The sequence below is a fragment of the Amblyomma maculatum genome, chromosome 7, assembly GCF_055883805.1.
Source record: "Amblyomma maculatum isolate TAMU_Amacu chromosome 7, ASM5588380v1, whole genome shotgun sequence".
Classification (NCBI taxonomy): Eukaryota; Metazoa; Arthropoda; class Arachnida; order Ixodida; family Ixodidae; genus Amblyomma; species Amblyomma maculatum.
This window is the reverse complement of record NC_139350.1, coordinates 124,465,406-124,484,138: the sequence shown is the minus strand read 5'-3', so window position 1 is coordinate 124,484,138 and position 18,733 is coordinate 124,465,406. Positions and strand designations below refer to the sequence as shown.

Genomic DNA, 18,733 nt, shown 5'->3' with positions numbered 1-18,733 from the left:
CACCTTCCTCCCCTGCCTTACGGCACGGTTCAGGTGTACACAGAGCAAGTGTGACAGATACTGCGCCTTTCCCTTCCGATGAGCCACCCCAACCAACCGAGCGGCCACTCGCGGGTGTGTGTGTGTTTGTGCGCGTGCGTGTGTGTGCGTATTTGTGCGCACCGCGGTGCTCTTCAGCGGCTAGTGTAGCGTTTCTGGTACGACTGCTGCTCACTACTACCTGCCGGTGGATCAGTGGCTTGCAAGACGCCGAGCGAAACGGTCGTCGGTGTAAATTCTTGTAGTTTCCATGTAGCCATTAAATCAGTTGTTTCACCGGAGTTTTTATTCTGTGACCAAAATACCCCAACGCAGACACGCAACAGCAACAACGACACTTGTAGTCTTATGCTTATTGTACGGGAATTAGACCATACCGAAATTCTTGTCCAAAGCTGCTGCAGCTTTCTGTTGGAAGAGTTTGTCGACGAGGATGACAAACCCGCCTTCTTTGTCACTTTACAAAGCCACGAGATACCCTTTATTTAGGTGCTTGGCGATGATCAAGATGGGAGGCTTAGCCTGCAACTGTGGAAGCCCTATAGCGAAGTAGGACGTCTAAGCCTTCTCCAATCTCAAGCACACTCTCTTGATAAGGTATGCGCGTTTGGCCAGCTCTATCACCCTCAATGGCACTTGCTATATGCCGGTTGAAATTCAAATTTTGGCCCTTGTAGAATTTTCAGGTCATCATCAAGCAAAACTCCATCGCCAAGGACACTTACGCTAGCCACTGGGAACGGTTTGACCTTGGTGCTGACCGGAAGGCTGAGACGGTTAAAGGTGCCAGAGAAATACAGTCATTTGGACCGCAAGCTTCTAGTATCCTTCGAAGGAGCGGCATGGTCCGGACAAATCTGGCCTCTTTTGGACGTGCGCCCTCAACCAGTCTTGATACAGACGTACTTGCCCCCAGAGCACCGACTTCAAAATCTTTCAATTGTGCCTTTCATGGCCCCAGGACGGGACCATGCAAGTTCGTGCTATGTTTGGCATGTTAGAACCGTCCTGGGGCTATGCAAAACCTATTTGCAAGAGTTTCAAATCGGAGCTCAGGAGGCAAGTACTCCAGCCTCCTCCTGTGTCTCCTTGAAGACGGCTCCAGCGTCCATTGCAGAGAAGAGAAAGTACAGAGCAAATTCGGGTTGAAAGCAAGGCCTAACTTGCAAATTTATTGCAGTTATACTTCATTTAATCCAAGGATTAAAAAAGAACGATGCAGCGAAGCTTTGTGAAACCAACGGCATATACTTTTCCGTCATATAGAGCTCCTCATAGTATGCTTACATTTCGCTCAATTAGTTAACTAAGATAAATTTTGCAAAATATTTATTATTCCTTTTGGGACCAAGTGGATTTCATCAAGTTTTGGAGGGGTTTCAGAAACAACATATCCAGCTTTTTATACCAACAATAGCTATGACGTCGCCATTTTTTTTCGACATTTGAAGAAAGCCCGCAAAATATTTAAAAAATGCCGCGTGACTGCGCCCGTGCGCAAAAATATTGCAGCGCTTTCAACAACGTTTGTGCGAATGAAAGGTACGCGGTGACCGTGCCCAAGCGAGAGGCCGCCACTAATTTTACGGGCTTGCATCATGGCACACACAAACAAAACATTAGCTGTGGTTAAACCTTGATGGAAGCGAAAACTTCTTTTGCCTGCTACATTATTCCTCCTATCCCATCCTATCAGTGCAGGGCGTTACGTTATTGAGGACACTTAACCTCAGCCTTTAAGGGTATGACGCAAGAGCGTAAGCTAACAGCTCACATATAAAGTCTCGCTTTAACTAAGCCGTATGGACGTGCCTGCGTGTTCTAGGGGTAATGTGAATGCAAAGCGTTCTGTATTCTGATACCACCCTCCCGTATGAAAGGAGCGACCCCAGTTGGCAGCTCCTGCCAGTGGCACGACGGAGCACACGCGAGACTCGGAGTTGACTAGCCTATACTCGGGGACAACTTTCTGTGGCAATGTGGTGGAAGCTACGGAGCCGAAGCGCACCAGCTCGCTCCGCACAAGAATATAGTGCCTCTAGAAATTTCGCAGGTGATGCTGTGGACTGTTATACTATTACGGAACTATTAACCTTATTATTGTATCGGGATTATAATGCAGTACTAGCCAGTACAGCGAGAGTTTAATATGCAACTTTCATGTCGATGGCTGTCTGGTGGGATGCGTCTGCCGCTTTTATCCGCCCATTTCTGCGCGCATTCGCAATGTGCGTCTGCTTTTGAAAGCGTATGTCGTGCGCGTTGCCGACATGCCGAGGCCAGGTACTCGGAATTACATGGCGTAGTAACACCGTTAGTAAAGCCCTGACCCCGTAGCTTTGACTCCATTGCCAAAGAAAGTTGTCCCCGAGTATAGTGAAGCTTTTCGCTTCAAAACGAGCCTGCCTTGAATTAGGCGACTTGAGCGCTTTTTCTGCTTTTTTGTTTCGCCAATGGGTACATTCAATTTTCGAGTCTCGGACTACTTGCTGACATGTCTCGGCTTCCGCTCTGACAGGAAGCAGCATTATCGTCACATGACCTTGCAACTTCCTTCCATCGTTTGCTTTCAGGAGACGATGCCAACCATATCATGTCACCACGACGCCGCATGCACGTTTGTCTTTTGTCGTGTGTGTAACACTAAAAATAGATAACAGAGGCGCCACTAAATCGGCGCTTTTTGCAAACGGAGCGTGACATGCCTAAATGTGTAACGTTTTACAGAACTCAGTGCAGGGTTCGTTTGCCGTTGCTGCTAGCGAAGTTCCTCCAAGGGCCCAGATCATTGCAATCGAAAGCTAAAGAAAGCGTTTGAAAGACATTTACAATAAGCTTTAGCTGCTTCAATACACAGCGGTTCGCTTGCGACGCTTGCCTGAGCGCTGAAAAGATTGCAAAACAAGTGAAGATCAAATTGACTGCACGAACAAACAATCCGTGTTCGTGGCTCCGGATGTTTCCGTCTGTAGAGAAATTAAGACAGGCGAAGATGTAAAGCATGGAGCTTGTGTCGTTACTTGGTGCACGATATCGTCTGCAGGAACTTGAAAAGTGCTCAGATAGCTTGACAAAATCTCCGTCGACGATGGCTGTCGGTGGCCTGGCGATCGCTAATCGCTGATCGGGCAGTTTCTGTGCTCCGGCAGAATGTGCTGCCGCAGTTCTGAGACTATGCTGATAGTGAAGTCCGTCAGCCGCTCATTTCGAGGCGGGGAGCATGCACGTTTCGTTAATTCAAAGCGCGTTTGGCAGTGCTGCAATTCGGAAGCCCAGGACCGCAGTCATTTGGTATTTTTTCATAATTCGCGGACTTTCTTTAAATGCTGAAAAAAAAAAAAAAACGATGGCATAGTAGATAGGTTAATAAAAAAAAACTGGACCGGTTGTACCTTGACCTCCTCAACAACGTAATGAAATTCACATGGCCCTAAAGTGAATAAAAAAATGTATCATTAACCTTGGTCAAATAGCGAAATATAAAAATGCTCCAAGGAGCACTACATGAAGCGAAACAATATGTCGTTGGCCTCAGACAACTATACAAGCTTCGCTTTATTTTAATCCTTGGTTCAAGTTACGTGAAATACCCTCATTATATAGATATTACGTTGAACTGTACCATTCAATGGTACTTGTTCCCCGGAGTTTAATTTAATTACAACTTCAGCCCTTGGGTTCAACCCCGACTTTGCTCCCCGCTTGCTCTTGACATGCAATGGACTCTGGAACCGACGTCAAGGAGGGGCATAAGTATCACTGTACGGTATACTGTAAGTGGATGCTCCCTATACTTTGCTGTTAAAAGAACCTACTCCGTTTCGCTGAGACTCAACATGGCACGTTATCTCGCAAGGTTTCATACTCCTACTGCTCATACCGCAATCTGCTTCCCGACCTATAGGCAGCTCTGTAGTGTTTTGGTTGAGGCTCTGCTCGAGCACGACCGAAAGCGGCGCCTGCAGCTACGGGCTGAGAACAGCATCTGCCTTGATCCGCATCTCAAGTTGCCTTGCGGGGTGCCACGACCCTCCTGCCAGGCTGCCACTTCCGTTTTATTAGTTTTCTAAAATACGTTATTCTACTCCTACCGTTTAGCGGATTTATGTGTTGTCGAAGCTGGCAGTGACCATGCCTACCGCACTACAGCATTTAGCAGCGCTGTGCTGATTCTGTGTATATTTGCAGCCAGTAGAAAGCGGGCTGCATTAAACAGCAAGCAGGGAGCTTCGCAGTGGTTTGTCGCAAGCACTCAACTTGCAATATTATTTCTGCCCTATTGTCATCGGACGAGCTGCGGAGACCACCGCGTCGGATCTTAAGAACGGCGACAACGATCGAGACTGGAAGCAGGTGGCCCGGACCTCTCTCCCCTCCTGGCCGATGCGCTTTACATTGTTTGATCTCCGGACTATTTTTACAGGTTTATTTGTCTCCTCAAAAACTTAAAATTGCTTAAATGACTACTCGGAGAAAACTATATATAAATATATATATATATATATATATATATATATATATATATATATATATATATATATATATATATATATATATATATATAGTTATATAACTATATATATATATATATATCTTCAAACTTATTTTGACGAAATTTATTTTCTGCCAGTGGTCGCCATCTTAAGTTTGCAAGCGGCAGCAAAACCTAGGAAGACAATGTATATATATATGTAAATTTCACCAAGAACAAGTCGGAATGATGTTCGATACAGTAACACAAAAGACCACGTTTTTTTAAAACGGAAATCGAAGATGGTCGCGCACAACCCGATGCGATTGGCGCGGAATAACCCATGAAGAAACATCCTGGTTCAGAGCTCGGCTCTGAGGGACATGCTCCGCGAACTGTGCACCCCAAGCACAAACACATGACGACGCCCAGATTTCCGCTTTCACGGTTACCGGACGAATGTTCGCAGGAAATGATGCAGACATCGGCGAAAGCTGAAGAAGAAGATTCCTGTCCTTAGAACTCCTCGCAGACAAAAACGTTCCAGGGCGCAAATTGGCAGATCGATACGACACGTTAAAGAGCGACTGCTCTTTCACTGATTCCATCACGAACTGGCTAAACTACCCGCATCGTCAGCTGACCATATATCAGGGGACACAAGAACCCAAACGTTTAGAAAAGGAATGTTCAAGCCTAGTTTAGCCAGCTAATTAACTGAAGGCTTCGAGAAACACGCGTAGCAAATTCTGCCATACTTTCTTTCAGTCCTCAGAGTTGACGAATTAGCACAGAACAATCGGCCGTATCTTTAGTTGCTGCATTATCCTCCCCGCGGTGGCTGTGATTAGGGCGCTGCTGCGTAATTCCATCTCCTCAACGGTAGGGTTCCGCAACTTCTTTCTCCTTACTGTTGCCTCCCAGTGGGTTAAACCGCGACTGTTACCGAGAGGTGTTTCTGAACGCAACCTAAAGGTAACATACTCTCACTGAAGGCAGGAAATGATTACGGTGAAGCTAACTGAATAGTGTTACTCGTGGTAGCGTTCACGGCTGGTTTTGTGGCTAATAAGAATGATGGTTTGGTTTGGTTTGTGGGGTTTAACGTCCCAAAGCAACTTAGGCTATGAGAGACGCCGTACTGGAGGAGTCCGGAAAACATCACAATGCAACCTAAAGAGGAAGAACCCCTCGAAAGGATCTTGGTAGCTTATTTTAACGTTGCATTTAAAAAAAAATCAGAAAAAGTTACATTTACAGGATTCGAACAAATGTTTTATTTGCTCTGTGCTCAGGTAAGTAGTGTCAGTCCATCGCGCCATTGAAGCAACGAGCCCCGCAGGTTTTAAATGCGCTCTTAGTCATTTTTACAATATTTCCGCTATCTGTTGCCAGGTGACGCTGCTCAGAGGACCCTACCGTTGAGAGAACGGAATGTCGCGGCGCTGCTCTACTCAGTCAGAGGAGCTTGGTACTATAGGGTGTGTAATGTAATTTTATCCGCAGAAAAAAAAAAAATACTCACGACATCGTTAGAAACGTTCAAAATTATTTGAAGTGTAGTCTCCTTTGACATCTATATATTTTTTTTCCAGGACTATACGCATCCTGGAAGGCGTCGACAGAAACGTCATTTCGTTTAAGCCTTTGTGACAGCGGTTGGGATCGCTTCGACGTTGCCAAAACGGACTTCTTTCAAGGCGCTCTTGATTCTCGGGAGCAGGAAGAAGACTGCCGGGGCCACCTCAGGACAAGATATACGGGAGGCTGGGGTAGCGTCGCCAAGTTGAGCTTGACCAGAATCTCCCGCAGACACAGGGAAGTGTGGCTGGGAGCGTTGTCGTGGTGCAATTGCCAGGTATCGGCAATCTCTTTTCGCGCTTGGAGGGCCCTTTTTCTCAATTTCTTGAGCATATCCAAGTAGTATACAACGTTGATTGCCTGTCCTTCGGGTAAGAATTCTTTGTGAGCCACAACCTTGGCGTCAACTATTTCCATTATTTTCACTTTCAAGTGGTTCATTCTCGTCTTCTTGAGGCGGGGGGAATCTGGGGTGTGTCATTCGGAACTTTGGTGCTTCGTGTCAGCATCGAACTTCGACGGTCAGTGTTAAAAAAATTGCGAACACAAGACACATATGTTCGCCACTTTTGCTCGTTGATGGTCGTCTAGAGCGGGATTAATCAAAGCGGCCGCCTCAGCCGGGATTCGATCCCGCGTCGTTGGGCACATAGTCGACTGCCATACCACCCCGGCGGGGCTGCATATTTGTTTTCCTAAGAAGCGCGTCGAAGTGGTACTGCTAGTTATCGTCATGAGTATTGATGAAGTAAACCTCTAAAATTTCGAGCTCTTCTTTGCTCCTACTTTTGCCAAGAATGGTAAGATTGTAGAACAGAGGGTAAGAGTGACACTTTCTGGAATGGCGAGGCACATTTGCTCAATCATCAACAGAGCTCAAGGAGTTGGTGTTCACGCAGTTGATCATTGATACATCGGCGTGTCTGACCGATGTAAATCTTTTCGCGCGTAAGCTGAGACTTATAAGCCAGGGGCGCGACACGCCTATCGAGGTGCCTGAGCAGAAGGGAGTGAGCTTAGAGGGGGTATAGAAAACAGAACGTCAATGTCCTAGCTGCTTTGCAGCTCCCATTATTATGTTTTGGGCCACCTTGTGAAAGTACTGTGTCACCTCAAATTTCTTTCGCTTAGTTGCAACACTATCACCAAGCGTCACATGCTCCTTTATTCTGTGAAGTAGCGATTCAGCCACCGCTTTTAAAGCAGAGGTTTTGAAACTTTTTGGTCTCGCAAAAACCTAACATCTGTCAATATGTGCCAAGAAACCTCCCCCCGCCATGCTATCATAATTAGGCGATGCTGCTCGTGCATGAATCCACCTCTCACTCATTCAGCGAGAACGGAGAAAACTGGTCAGACGACCATTATTCGTCTGCTCAGTTAACGCCGCTAAAAGCGTTGCCTCGACCGGTTGGGTAGCGCACAGAATTGCGTGACGGCTAGCACGGCTTTTCATTGGTTTTCTGCAGCATAGTATTATTTTGTTGTATTACTGACATATGGACCGATGATAAGGCTATCAAAGACTACAACCGATTGCCTGGTGGACGAAAAAGAATGCGTTTCGTTTTCGATTCATTTAACAGGAGGTTATTATTCAAGGCACATTCTCGTGTTTTAAAGCAAAACATATTACAGTCGCCCGCATAGATAACGATGCTGCAAGATTTATCAATTAGGTCTAAATCATTAACGTAAAGCAAAAAAGGACAGAACCAAGACTGCTACCTTGTAATACCCCAGATTCTAGAGACCTTACATGGGAATTATTAATGTCAGAAAATTGAGAGTGCGATGATAAATATGATCGGATTAGTTATAGACGTTTTCTGGGGAATCCATATTGCTTTAATTTATCTATTAATTGATCCTGATTATTGCAGTCAAATGTCTTACTGAAATCTAAATAAATCCCCAAAGTCATCAGTTTTCTTTCTATATTCTCTAAAATTATTTTCTTTTGTGTTAGCAAAGCTCCTTCGCTATTGCACAATTTTTTTAAAGCCAAACTGGTATTAAGTTATAAAATCACGTTTTGTAGAAAAATTTTCAAGTCTGTTATAATTTTTTAGACCTTTACAAAATACCAGTAAAATAGATATTGGACCGTAATTATGCATATATTTTAGGAAAACCACGAGTTGATAGGGCAGAATTATATAGATGTGCTAGAACTGATGAAGAAATAGCAGAATGAACAGAGGGAAATATACAAGACTGACATTTTCTGTTAGCTGCAAGAGAAAAGACAGTGGACTGACAGATAAGTAAAACAGAGGTACATGAAATGTAGTATAATAGATTTCTGTTAATGTAGAGAAATTTTATGTTAGTTGTAAGCAAAAAAAAAGTGCTAAATCACAGAAAGAAGTTTAGAGCAGAAAGCACAGCAGAACAGAAAATTTCTGGCAGGAAAGCTGGCAGAAATTTTCTGTATTATTCAGCAAACATTTTGCAGTGTGCAGCGGTGCGCTTCCGTGCATTCATCGCAATAGCGCACCTACCATGCCATTGTCTGTCCCCAATTCGAGGGACTGGCACCCGGCCTCGCCAGCGTCGTCTTGCCGGAGGAACTGCAACTGCTGGTAGTGTGCCCACTTGGGCACGTACCGGTCCAACGGGTGGCCACCCTGCGCCGAGTCCTTGATTTTCCTCACCTCACGCTGGAACTGTGAGCGCAGGTTGGCCCACTTGGCTTTCACCACGGCCTCTGCGAAGCGGAGAAAAAGGAACGTATAGCTCGTCGCTGTGCTTGTGTAAAGCACGGTTTTTGTATATTGTTCCATGACTAACACTGACGAAAACTAAAAAACTCGAATCTTCATCTAAACCTCTCCACAAAGCCGCCTTTGGTCCACCGATATACACCTAAAACCAGTGATGCCTCTATCACAAATAGCACGCCTGTCTTGTACAGAGCAAGGATGCCACATTCTGAAATAAGCAAGAGTCCCCACATTCTGCTGACATGCTAGTCAAAACCCTTAACTACCATGCAACATGGTACTTCCCAACCCCAAAAAAGCATAGCGCCCCCCCCCCCCCCCCCCGATGGTCGACATCAAGCAGAAGTAAAACCACCGTAGAAACAGGACATGTATAACAATAAACATGGATGCCACACGTTTTGCTATGGGGTAGTACGCGTACACAATAAATGCACCCGGAAAGCCTACACCGATCACTAACGAAACTGAGCCATTTTCAAATCCTCCCACATAACCACTCAACAAACACGCGATAATATACGACGTACAAGCTTCTCTGCTCATTCACCAAAACTCCAAGTACAAAAGTCCAACATGACAAAATTAGTGACTTCATTAAAGCCATTCGCAAAGTGTAGCCTTCTCATCCTATTAATGCTCTGCACCTTCAATGTCCCCTGTCCACCTCAGTCCAAAGATCAGAGCGGATATACAGCATATTATGTACTCAAGCAACGCTGCTCCTTATTTCATTTACCCCCATCACAAAATGCATGGTTTCACTCGAGCTAGGCAGATCTCCAAAGTGGTTTAGCGCAGCAAGTGCTCTTTTTCGCTTAGTCACGGGGACACAGGCGGCTCATGACACTACCCAGGCACATGCTTTCCGGGGATCACGAAAATGGCCACAATTATAGCAAAGTAGCGTTGGGTGCAGCGTTTATCACAGCCAACTGCTTACGAGTTGTCCGAGATGCCAGGAAGATCCCTTACAAAATTAGCGTTACCATTCTGTTTACGTAGTGTGATATACAACATAAAATGCAACCCTGTTGACCATGGGCAAGGTGTTGTCAACAAAGTCATCATTGAAATTCGGTTAAAATGTTATTTGACGCATAATTTCTGTTAAATTATATGCAGTATGCGCTTCCGTTTGCCCCAGAGGCTACAAAAACCTAGGAGACCATGCACAAAGGGGGAGCCCCAAATGTGGCTACCTGGATACTTCAGATATCATACCCCGACAATCTCGAGCAGGTGTCCTATGCTACAGTGCCATGCTATGATCCATAGCACAAGCCCGGAAGATCGCCATGTACGGTGAATGTGCAGCGAGGCATGCAACATCTCGTCGGTTCGGCGGCGACGAATGAAGCACAGGAGTGCGCAGTGGTGGCAGTCCGCGTCGGTGGATTGTGTTCACGTGCGCCCAGCTGTGCCGTGGAGCGCACTGTGATTCATTGCAGTTTCCTCGTGATGCGCTCCACGCAAAATATTCCTTGGGGATTTTAACACCCATTACTGTATCTGGGGTAGTGTGGAAAACAACGCGCGAGGACATGATCTGCACACCATGGCAACGCAGCCGGGACGCTCACTCCCAGAGATGAATTAACGGGAGAGCTAAGGAGGCTGCAGTCCAGGGACTCATCTCTGAAAGCATGGCAATGGGGGCTATTTATTGTAACCTGCTAAATATATGAAACCACGCATAATGGAACGTCAAGTAACGTATGAAGCGAAACGGCCAGAACGTGCTCCTGTCATGCACCTAACATCGTCTATCTTGGTCAGTTGGTGAGGCGCTATCCTGAAAATGAAAAAAAAAAAATTTTCCGCCATCCCGGGGGTGCCTCTTAGAAAGCTATCTGCGGTTGCTTGTAAACTGGGCAAGAGTTAATCCTTCCGCCCAGTGGCGCCAGAAGAAATGTGGGAGGAGGGGGGCAACGTCTAAAACATGCAATGGAGACAATAAGAGGGATGGAGAGGGAAATCCTTACTTCCACCACAACTGACATAGACCTCCCGCACTCAGTTCCATCCTTTTATCCCACTTTCTGAGAGGGAAATGAAACGGCCATGCTACAGTGCCTCCATGAAAAATAACTTATTTCCTTGCCTCGGCTCTAGTGGCTTAATTATGTTTGTGTTCTGTGTGCTGCCAAACTAATGCTAATGTATTACTATTGATCGATTCAATTGACCACACGTTAAAGCATGCCTTTGTTAAGCGCTTTCCTGCAGCTTGAGCATTGCTGATGTTAGCGTAACTAGGGGGCACAGTGCGGCTCAGAGGGGTTTGGTCCACTCCATTTTAGTTGGCACTCGCCAAGCTGGAGCGCAAGATTCTGGTTGGTCTGCTGAAACCAGCCATGGCTGTCCAGAAGAGACTTCTCGGAAACTGTGATGAATGGCAGCACAGGGATACTGGAGACCCCTTCACAATATCGCTAGTGCGCAAGATAGAGTGCCCCGGGGTAAACACCCTATTGCAAGTATTGCAAGTTGTAGCAAGCATTGTGAATGGTACTGCTGTGGCTTCTAGAGTGAGGCGGCTACGTGAACTGATGATGTGGCTTGCTGTGAATAAAATGAAATTGAATGTTAAGAAAACAAAATTCATACTTTTCCATCCTAAAAATATACCTACAGATTATCCCATCCAAGTCCAGTTTAACAATATCCTGATTGGATCTGTAACCTGCAAATTCCTAGGCGTACTTTTTCCGAGTGACCTAGGCTGGGGTAACCATGTAAATCATGTTCGTCTGCAGGTAGCTCGATCTATTGACGTGATCAATCGCAACAGGCACCTGTTGCCCATGCAGATAAAAAACAGTTGTATTTTGCCCTAATCCATTCTCAACTGGTATACTGCAATTGTAATATGGGGCACATACAACGAAACTTGTTCAGATAGACTATATTTTTTTGCAAGAGCTGCGCGCTTGTTCCACAAACCCTCATAAGAGCGACCGCTTATTTTAGGCCTTACATATTCCTCCGTTCCCACTGTGTCATCAGTATTCTGTTGCTGTACATATCTTTTATCAAATTAAGCAGGACATCACATCTTTCAGAAATGTGTATGTGAACAGAAATATAGGTGACAGTCTGGGTGTTACCCTGTTTCCACTCGCGCCCGGACTAATTACAGCCCCGACATATGATAACCAAATTAGTACAGTATCCAATGCCTATCCTTCAATGATGGCGCTATAAACACTAAAGCTATTTATTAATTTAGAAAGAAAGCGAACTTGCTTTTTCTACCTCTTAGCAATGCACCAAAATATGTGTGACATGTAGTGTACATCTTATTCTATTTTATTTAATTTGTGTTGCGAATTGTAGCGTTACTGATGTATTTTCTGTTTTCAATGCCATTGCTCTTTTTTACTTTCTTACTATGCCCAAATCTTTATTTGTAACGTTATGTTTTGTTTTTGGTGAAAATGATTGTCCATCTTTCTGCCATTGATGTGTGACCAGGGGTGAGGCCTCGTCAGGAAGTATGACATCAGATTCTTCCTTTTGCCTCATCTCGTGAGCATATTCTGTGTACACGTGTTCATGTCCGAATAAACTGATTTTATTTAATTTTTGCTGTGTCTGTCTTTACGGCAGTGTATACCATGTGCATTAGCTGCTGCCAAGCGCTTCCACTGAAGACTTCCGTGACTTCGACAGGTCCGTATTTGTATAAACTAGTCGAAATAAACAATATTATTATCTCGAGCGGCCTTCGCTACAAACAACTAGCAGAGTGGTTTGCGGTCCGCTTTGCGCCCCTAATGGGCGCGAGGACATACCGTGGCGCCACCTCTAGACAGCCCCGCGTGAAGCACTATGTGGGAGCTGCTGGTTTGGTTTGTGGGGTTTAATGCCTGAAAGTGTCTCAGAATATGAGAGACGCTGTAGTGAAGGACTCAGGAAATTTCGACCACCTGGGGTTCTTTACTGTGCACTGACATCGCACAGCACACAAGCGCCCTGCTTTTCGCCTCCAGTGAAAAGCGGCTGCCGAGGCCTGGATTCGATCCTGCATCCTTGGGCACAGTAGTCGAGTGCCGTAACCATTGCGCCACTCCTGAGGGGGGTGGGGGGGGGGGGGAGAACTGCTGCTGTGCGAGTTTCCTGTGCAGTTTAGTTGCGGGCTAATGCTGGATCCACCATATTTATTTACACTTCAGTTTGACCCTGCTTAAGCTTAATTTGAAGTATTAGGCCCACTCATTCAGCAAGACAGCACTTCATCGAGTAAGCTAGCTGCCGAAGTGGAGACCCGGGCGATAAGTTTACTTGGATGAGGAAGCGGACCGGCCAACATTGTTGTTGCTATTGGAAGAAACTGAAGCTTCCACAGAACCAGTCAGCAGCAAGCTGCCAGTGAATCTCAATCGTCAGAATTCTTTGCTAGAGGAAGCAGTGCTGAAAGGCGCCTGACAGATGCTGAGCACTTTCAAACAGCGCTGGTGGAAGAGGTGCCGTTCATCTGCTCCCTTGAACACAGCAGAAAAGTTAGACTATGTGGAAGACATGGTTTAGTTCTTATAGCAAATGTGAAGAGTGCTTCCTACGTAGCGAATTCTTGCGCAGACTATACCGTCATTGGCAATCATGGTTCGGGTGCGCTTATTTGATTTCCTCGCACAGAATATCCTTGCTGACACATACCTCAGCATATCCCAATAAGTAACGCTCCATTCCTCATTTATTCACACACGCTGACATTTGAAATTACATCCCCACTGGCGACGCTGCCTTAGACTACTCATCATTCAAATCGCTGGTCATGGCTGCAGAATCGATCTTTAGTTCACTTCCGTGAAACTTCCGTGAAACTTGCGTGTCAACGCATCCATTCAGAAGAACGAGACTCGTCTTTCGAATGAACATTCCTTCTTCTGAGAGCGTACTGCTCTGCAAAGGAAGCATATTTTCCATCTTGTCAGCAATAGGTATTCGTGAGCTTCAGAAGTTACAAGCCCAAATTAAAACGCGCGCGCAGTTACTTCTGCCGCCACTCACCGAACTGTCAGTGCGAACTCCATGATGAAACCTTGCTCGCTGAAATGTTTGCTGCACACATGAGAATGACCCCTCGCTTCTTTGCTTATTGAAATCTTGAAAGAGGAAGATTCCGCCAGCTTATTTTCGGGTAGCAATGGCAGCTTGCGCCGGGTTCTGTAGCGTGCATCCGGATACAGAGCAACAACTGACCGTGGCAACAGCTTAATAAATTTCAGCAACCTCAGCAGCGATGTGAGATCAGAGTGCAATGCTGGCACTGTTTATCACGCAAAACTACAAAAAATACGTCTATTAGCGTTTAAAATGCACAAATTCAATCGAGCGTCTGATCCAGCAGCAGCAACAAGATTCACGTGATCCTACTTGCTCCCCTAGGTCGCCGATAGCGCCATTCATTCCAGTGGTGGCGCTCGCGCCCAAGCCCCTGAGAACGCAGCCAGGCAGGCTGCAGAGGAGAATTTAGTTTACCGCTGCCGCTTACCGCGGCCGTCTATTGCTACCGTGCGTCATCAGCACAGAATGCGCTGATTGGTCCCTGCGTGTGGAGTCCGCCGGAATTTGACAGGAAAGTCGCGCCATCTGTCGCCCTCGGGGTCATCTGTACATACGCTCTGATGCTTGCGCGGTGGCTGTAACGGTAGTGGTAAGCGGTACCGCTAAACTGCCAGTGTCCCTCCTATCCTTGACGGCTTGTGCAACGCCCCTTTCACGTCGACAGAACTCAACGCGCTGCAGCCATCGCTCGGCGTCAGACCTGGATGGGATAACCTACATGATGCTGCGCAACTTATACGACGATCATTGCATGGTTCTTTTGGAGCCGATCAAACTGGTGTGGCAACATGGAGCACGAGCAGAAAGCTCAACATACCTTGTGATGGTGTCCTTTGCGTTATCTGTGTATTTTAGTTCTATGACTATTATGTGTAAAGTACTGCAAGTGTTCTTTTGTGCATGTGCAGTTACATGGAGGGTACCAGTACACTGAAATTAACAGCATTAGTCTAAACAGAACACTGCAAAAAAATACCTTAGCTGTATCAATATGTGCACGTAATTATGTTGGTAAATTGTGAGCCCATGGGCTCACCACCACCACCGACACCACCAAGTATATCAAACAGCATTTAGCAGTCAGGATAAAAGTACAAAAAGGCACCCAGAAAGGCAATAATATACAAGACATCCACCTTTACTATGTGCTATTTTTCCTTCCAAAAGCTATGGACCATCTTGCCCTTATACTAGTTTTGTTAAATTAGCATGGTTTGGAGGCTATGTTTTCAGGACATTTTTAAAATTCCTTAACTGCTGACATCGTTTCGGAGGTAAGGGTTGCCTCCCTGTTGTGGCAATTACAGCGACATGAACTGACTGTTTTTATTTTGTAACAATATATCATCACCTAAATAGATGGCGCAAATGATAGACTTTAATGCCTTCTTTGTCTCTAAGTGTACCGCATTTTTATGCACGCAGGTTTCACTGTATATCACGCATTCCACCAGGTAGCACACACAATTCTACGGCTCTAAAATGTCTAAGTTCTAAAAAGCTGATGCCAAAGGGCAACCGCCTCTTCCACACATGCTTCTGGCTGACACCACATACCCTCCATTGCCCTGGATCTTGAAACCCTACATAAGGAGGCTATCAAAAAAAGTGGAGTCATTCAATGTCTATCCTAGCACTGGGAGCAGCATTGTGCAGGAGGCACTTGGCAGAATAAAGAGTTGTTGGCATGTTTTCTTGAAGCACCTAAATGATACAAGGCTGTGCCTACTATTGCCCTCATGGCATACATGCTGCACAACTTTTGTGAGCAGCATTAGGAACCATATTAAGAATCCTGGAAATGCCACTGTTTCAATTATTGAAACAGCAGACTTCCTGAAGCCTCTCAGCAGGTCTTCATAAGCACATAGCAGTAAAAAATAAGGAAGTGCCTCAGCAGCTACATAGATCAAAACTTTCCTGATTTTGCAAGCAGCATTTCATGAACTGCATCCAGCAGAAAATTGTTTTTAGTACAAAAGACTAAAATGGTGAGCATAAGCAAGGATAAATGTGAGCTCCCAATGGAATTTGCATGCTGCCTAGTACTTCAATCCATTAATGTTCAGGTGTTACATGAAGAGAATGTCATGCAAACTCCACTAGGCAGTTGGCATCTACTTTGTGTGTTTTGTGTATTTTATCATCTTTTACACTAAAGGCAATTTTGCTTTTTGTAACATGCATGACCTGTCTTATACTAAAGTATTATTGCACTTACACTGTGCAGAAAACTTACTAGTAATGCCGGCATTTTTTCACTTATATCTTGAGCAGCCCTACCATACCTGCATTGACCAAGGAATACATAATGCAACAAAATTTTAAATGTCAGTACACTTTATTGAGATTTGCCTCAGAAACCACATGTATACAAGAACTGTGAATGGGGTTTGGAGGAAAATAGATCAGAGTTCTCTCAGCCTGGTCAGGCAATAAAAAAAAACATTGGAATAGGCAGAAATATTTTTGGGGTGTTATATGCCAATGATTGAAAAAAAGGATGCGTGAAAAGACCAAATGGAGAGGGAAGATGAAGCACTGAAAGTTTTTTTTTTTTGGGGGGGGGGTGGCACTGAAACATACCATCCCCCTCTCCCCTGTATCGCCCCTTAAAAGAAGCGTGCATACATTTTGCTAACAGGCAGCAACAAAAAGCAGGCATCATTAAAACAAGATCATATAAAAGTGAATGTCAACAAATCTGCAACTGAGAATTTGAAAGCAACTCAGGGCAGGGTACTAAGCAAAGATTACAAATGAACACAAAGGGAAACAACATACTTTTTCTTTCTGAGCCACACAATGTTGCTCGTAATGCATCCCCACTGTTGTCAATCTTCTGAACATAAGATGTCTTTCCCCCTGCAAAGGATAGGACTTCCAGAAGAGCTGCAGTACTCTATAACATTATGAGGAAGCCTTGTAATGATGTATATACTGGCCCAAGTAAGCGAGTGTCATAAAGACTATGAAGCAAGGAAAGGTGTAAAGACCATAATATATTCAGCAGGAAATGCTTGACTGCCAGTATGCCAATTCCAAATGCAATGGCAGGTAGAAATGAAAATAGATAAAAATTACTCTCTAGTTGAGAACAATACTGAGAAAGCACAATGGTTGAAGAAGATAAATGCACTGAAAAGTCTATTGGAAGCTGTGTTTTTGGAAGTATTGCTACGAAGATGACGAAGCGGGCAGTGGCGCAGGGCGGAGCGCTCGCGCCAGGCCCGCTGGCCATTAAAAGCATATTTCATCGTGACGTCATCAAGTCGTTTTGTTTCTGTTGTGTCGCCGTGTTTCATCGCTTGTCATGCCACCACGTAACATTTGGTTGGAGGTGCGGTCCATCCCCATCCTTGCCTTGCACCGTCGAGGCCAACCGTAAGCCGGGTCCATCTGCCGAAAGCCCGTGGAGATCGCCGCCCAGCTCTGCCCCAGCCCTTTTTGCTCAGACCCCAGCCTCGTCTCCAGCCCTGACCACAACACACGACGACCAGGAAGAGCCCAAAGCCGACCCTACCGACCTCACGACCAATCGAGCGAAGACAGCACCCCCGCCCAAGGCGTTCGGCGTGTACATGAGCCTTATCCTTCGCCAAACGGTGAAGACTGGACTTGATGCTCCGGTGCAAGCATTCCTCCCATCTTCGCATTCATTGTGGTGTCCAGCGTTTCATGTACCAATTTTGTGTCTGTGTTCATCGTCACGTCATGCATTGGATTTCTAGCAATCGATCGGGACGATCGCTCGGTGGCCCCGGGTAATGCTACAAAAATGACGAAGCGGCAGTGGCGCGGGGCTGAGCGCTCGCGCCAGGCCCGCTGGCCATTAAAAGCATATTTCATCGTCATGTCATCAAGTCATTCTGTTTCTGTTGTGTCACCGTGTTTCATTGCTTGTCATGCCATCACGTAACAGTATGTTAACTTTAGAGTTGAAAAACCATGAAATTGTATTTCATCTGGTTAATCTGTAATGTGTTTCAATCCTGATCATGGCGGCCATGTTTCGATGGAGCTGAAACAGTGCCTATGTACTGTGTGATGTCAGTGCATGTTTAAAAACCTAAAGAGGTTTAAATTATCTGGAGTCCTCCATTGCAGTGTCCCTCATAGCCCGAGTCACTTTGGGACATAAACCCCATAAACCATAAAGCAACCCTGCAACAAATTAACCTAACGCTAGGTCAGTATTTATTAAAATCACTCATTTTTATAATAAAGGCCAGAAATACTACAATGAGATGAATGATCTGTTGTGAAAATGTGACATAGCAAACACCTTGAGCTTTCAGTACCATAGCAGTCTGGGTGTGTTGGTTACTCATGATAGAAAAGTGCAGTGCGAAGGACAAGGACAAATTAGACACCTGAGACACATGAGCACTGACTGGAAACTGTTTATTTCGAGCCTCGGAGCTATATATAGCTAAAAAAAAGCCAACATCACACATGCGCAGTAGGTGAAAGATTCATAACTTGACGCAAGTATACCAGCTCCTTATGAGTAAGAATGATAGAAGGCTTGGACATGCAAGACCCACCAGCTGATCTATCATCTCAGCTTCTATAATATTTCGAATCAGTTGACAGTGATTTTTCATGATAACAGAGCATTCTTGGTACACAGGCTGGCACAAGGACATTTCATCTGAATCGTGCTGGTTCCCATTTTCGTCTATAATATTTTGCTTACATTTCCTGCAGTGTAAATACAAAACCCTCCTTGCTGTTCAGACACATTGTTACAATGTTCTCGGAGGCAGTCGTTCAAGAACCTACCTCTTTTCCCTACACAGCTTTGCCCACATTTCAAAGGGATGCTGTAAACCACTGAATG

General features: G+C 45.3%; 1 protein-coding gene across 1 annotated transcript in view; it reads right to left on the bottom strand.

Annotated features, from left to right (window-relative positions):
• Positions 1-18,733, bottom strand: part of LOC146184662 (uncharacterized) — an 83,650-nt gene that overhangs the window by 48,337 nt on the left and 16,580 nt on the right. The window contains exon 2 of the mRNA XM_084609433.1: positions 8,596-8,801. Coding sequence (XP_084465559.1) covers positions 8,596-8,801 — 206 coding nt within the window. The remainder of the gene's footprint in view (positions 1-8,595; positions 8,802-18,733) is intronic.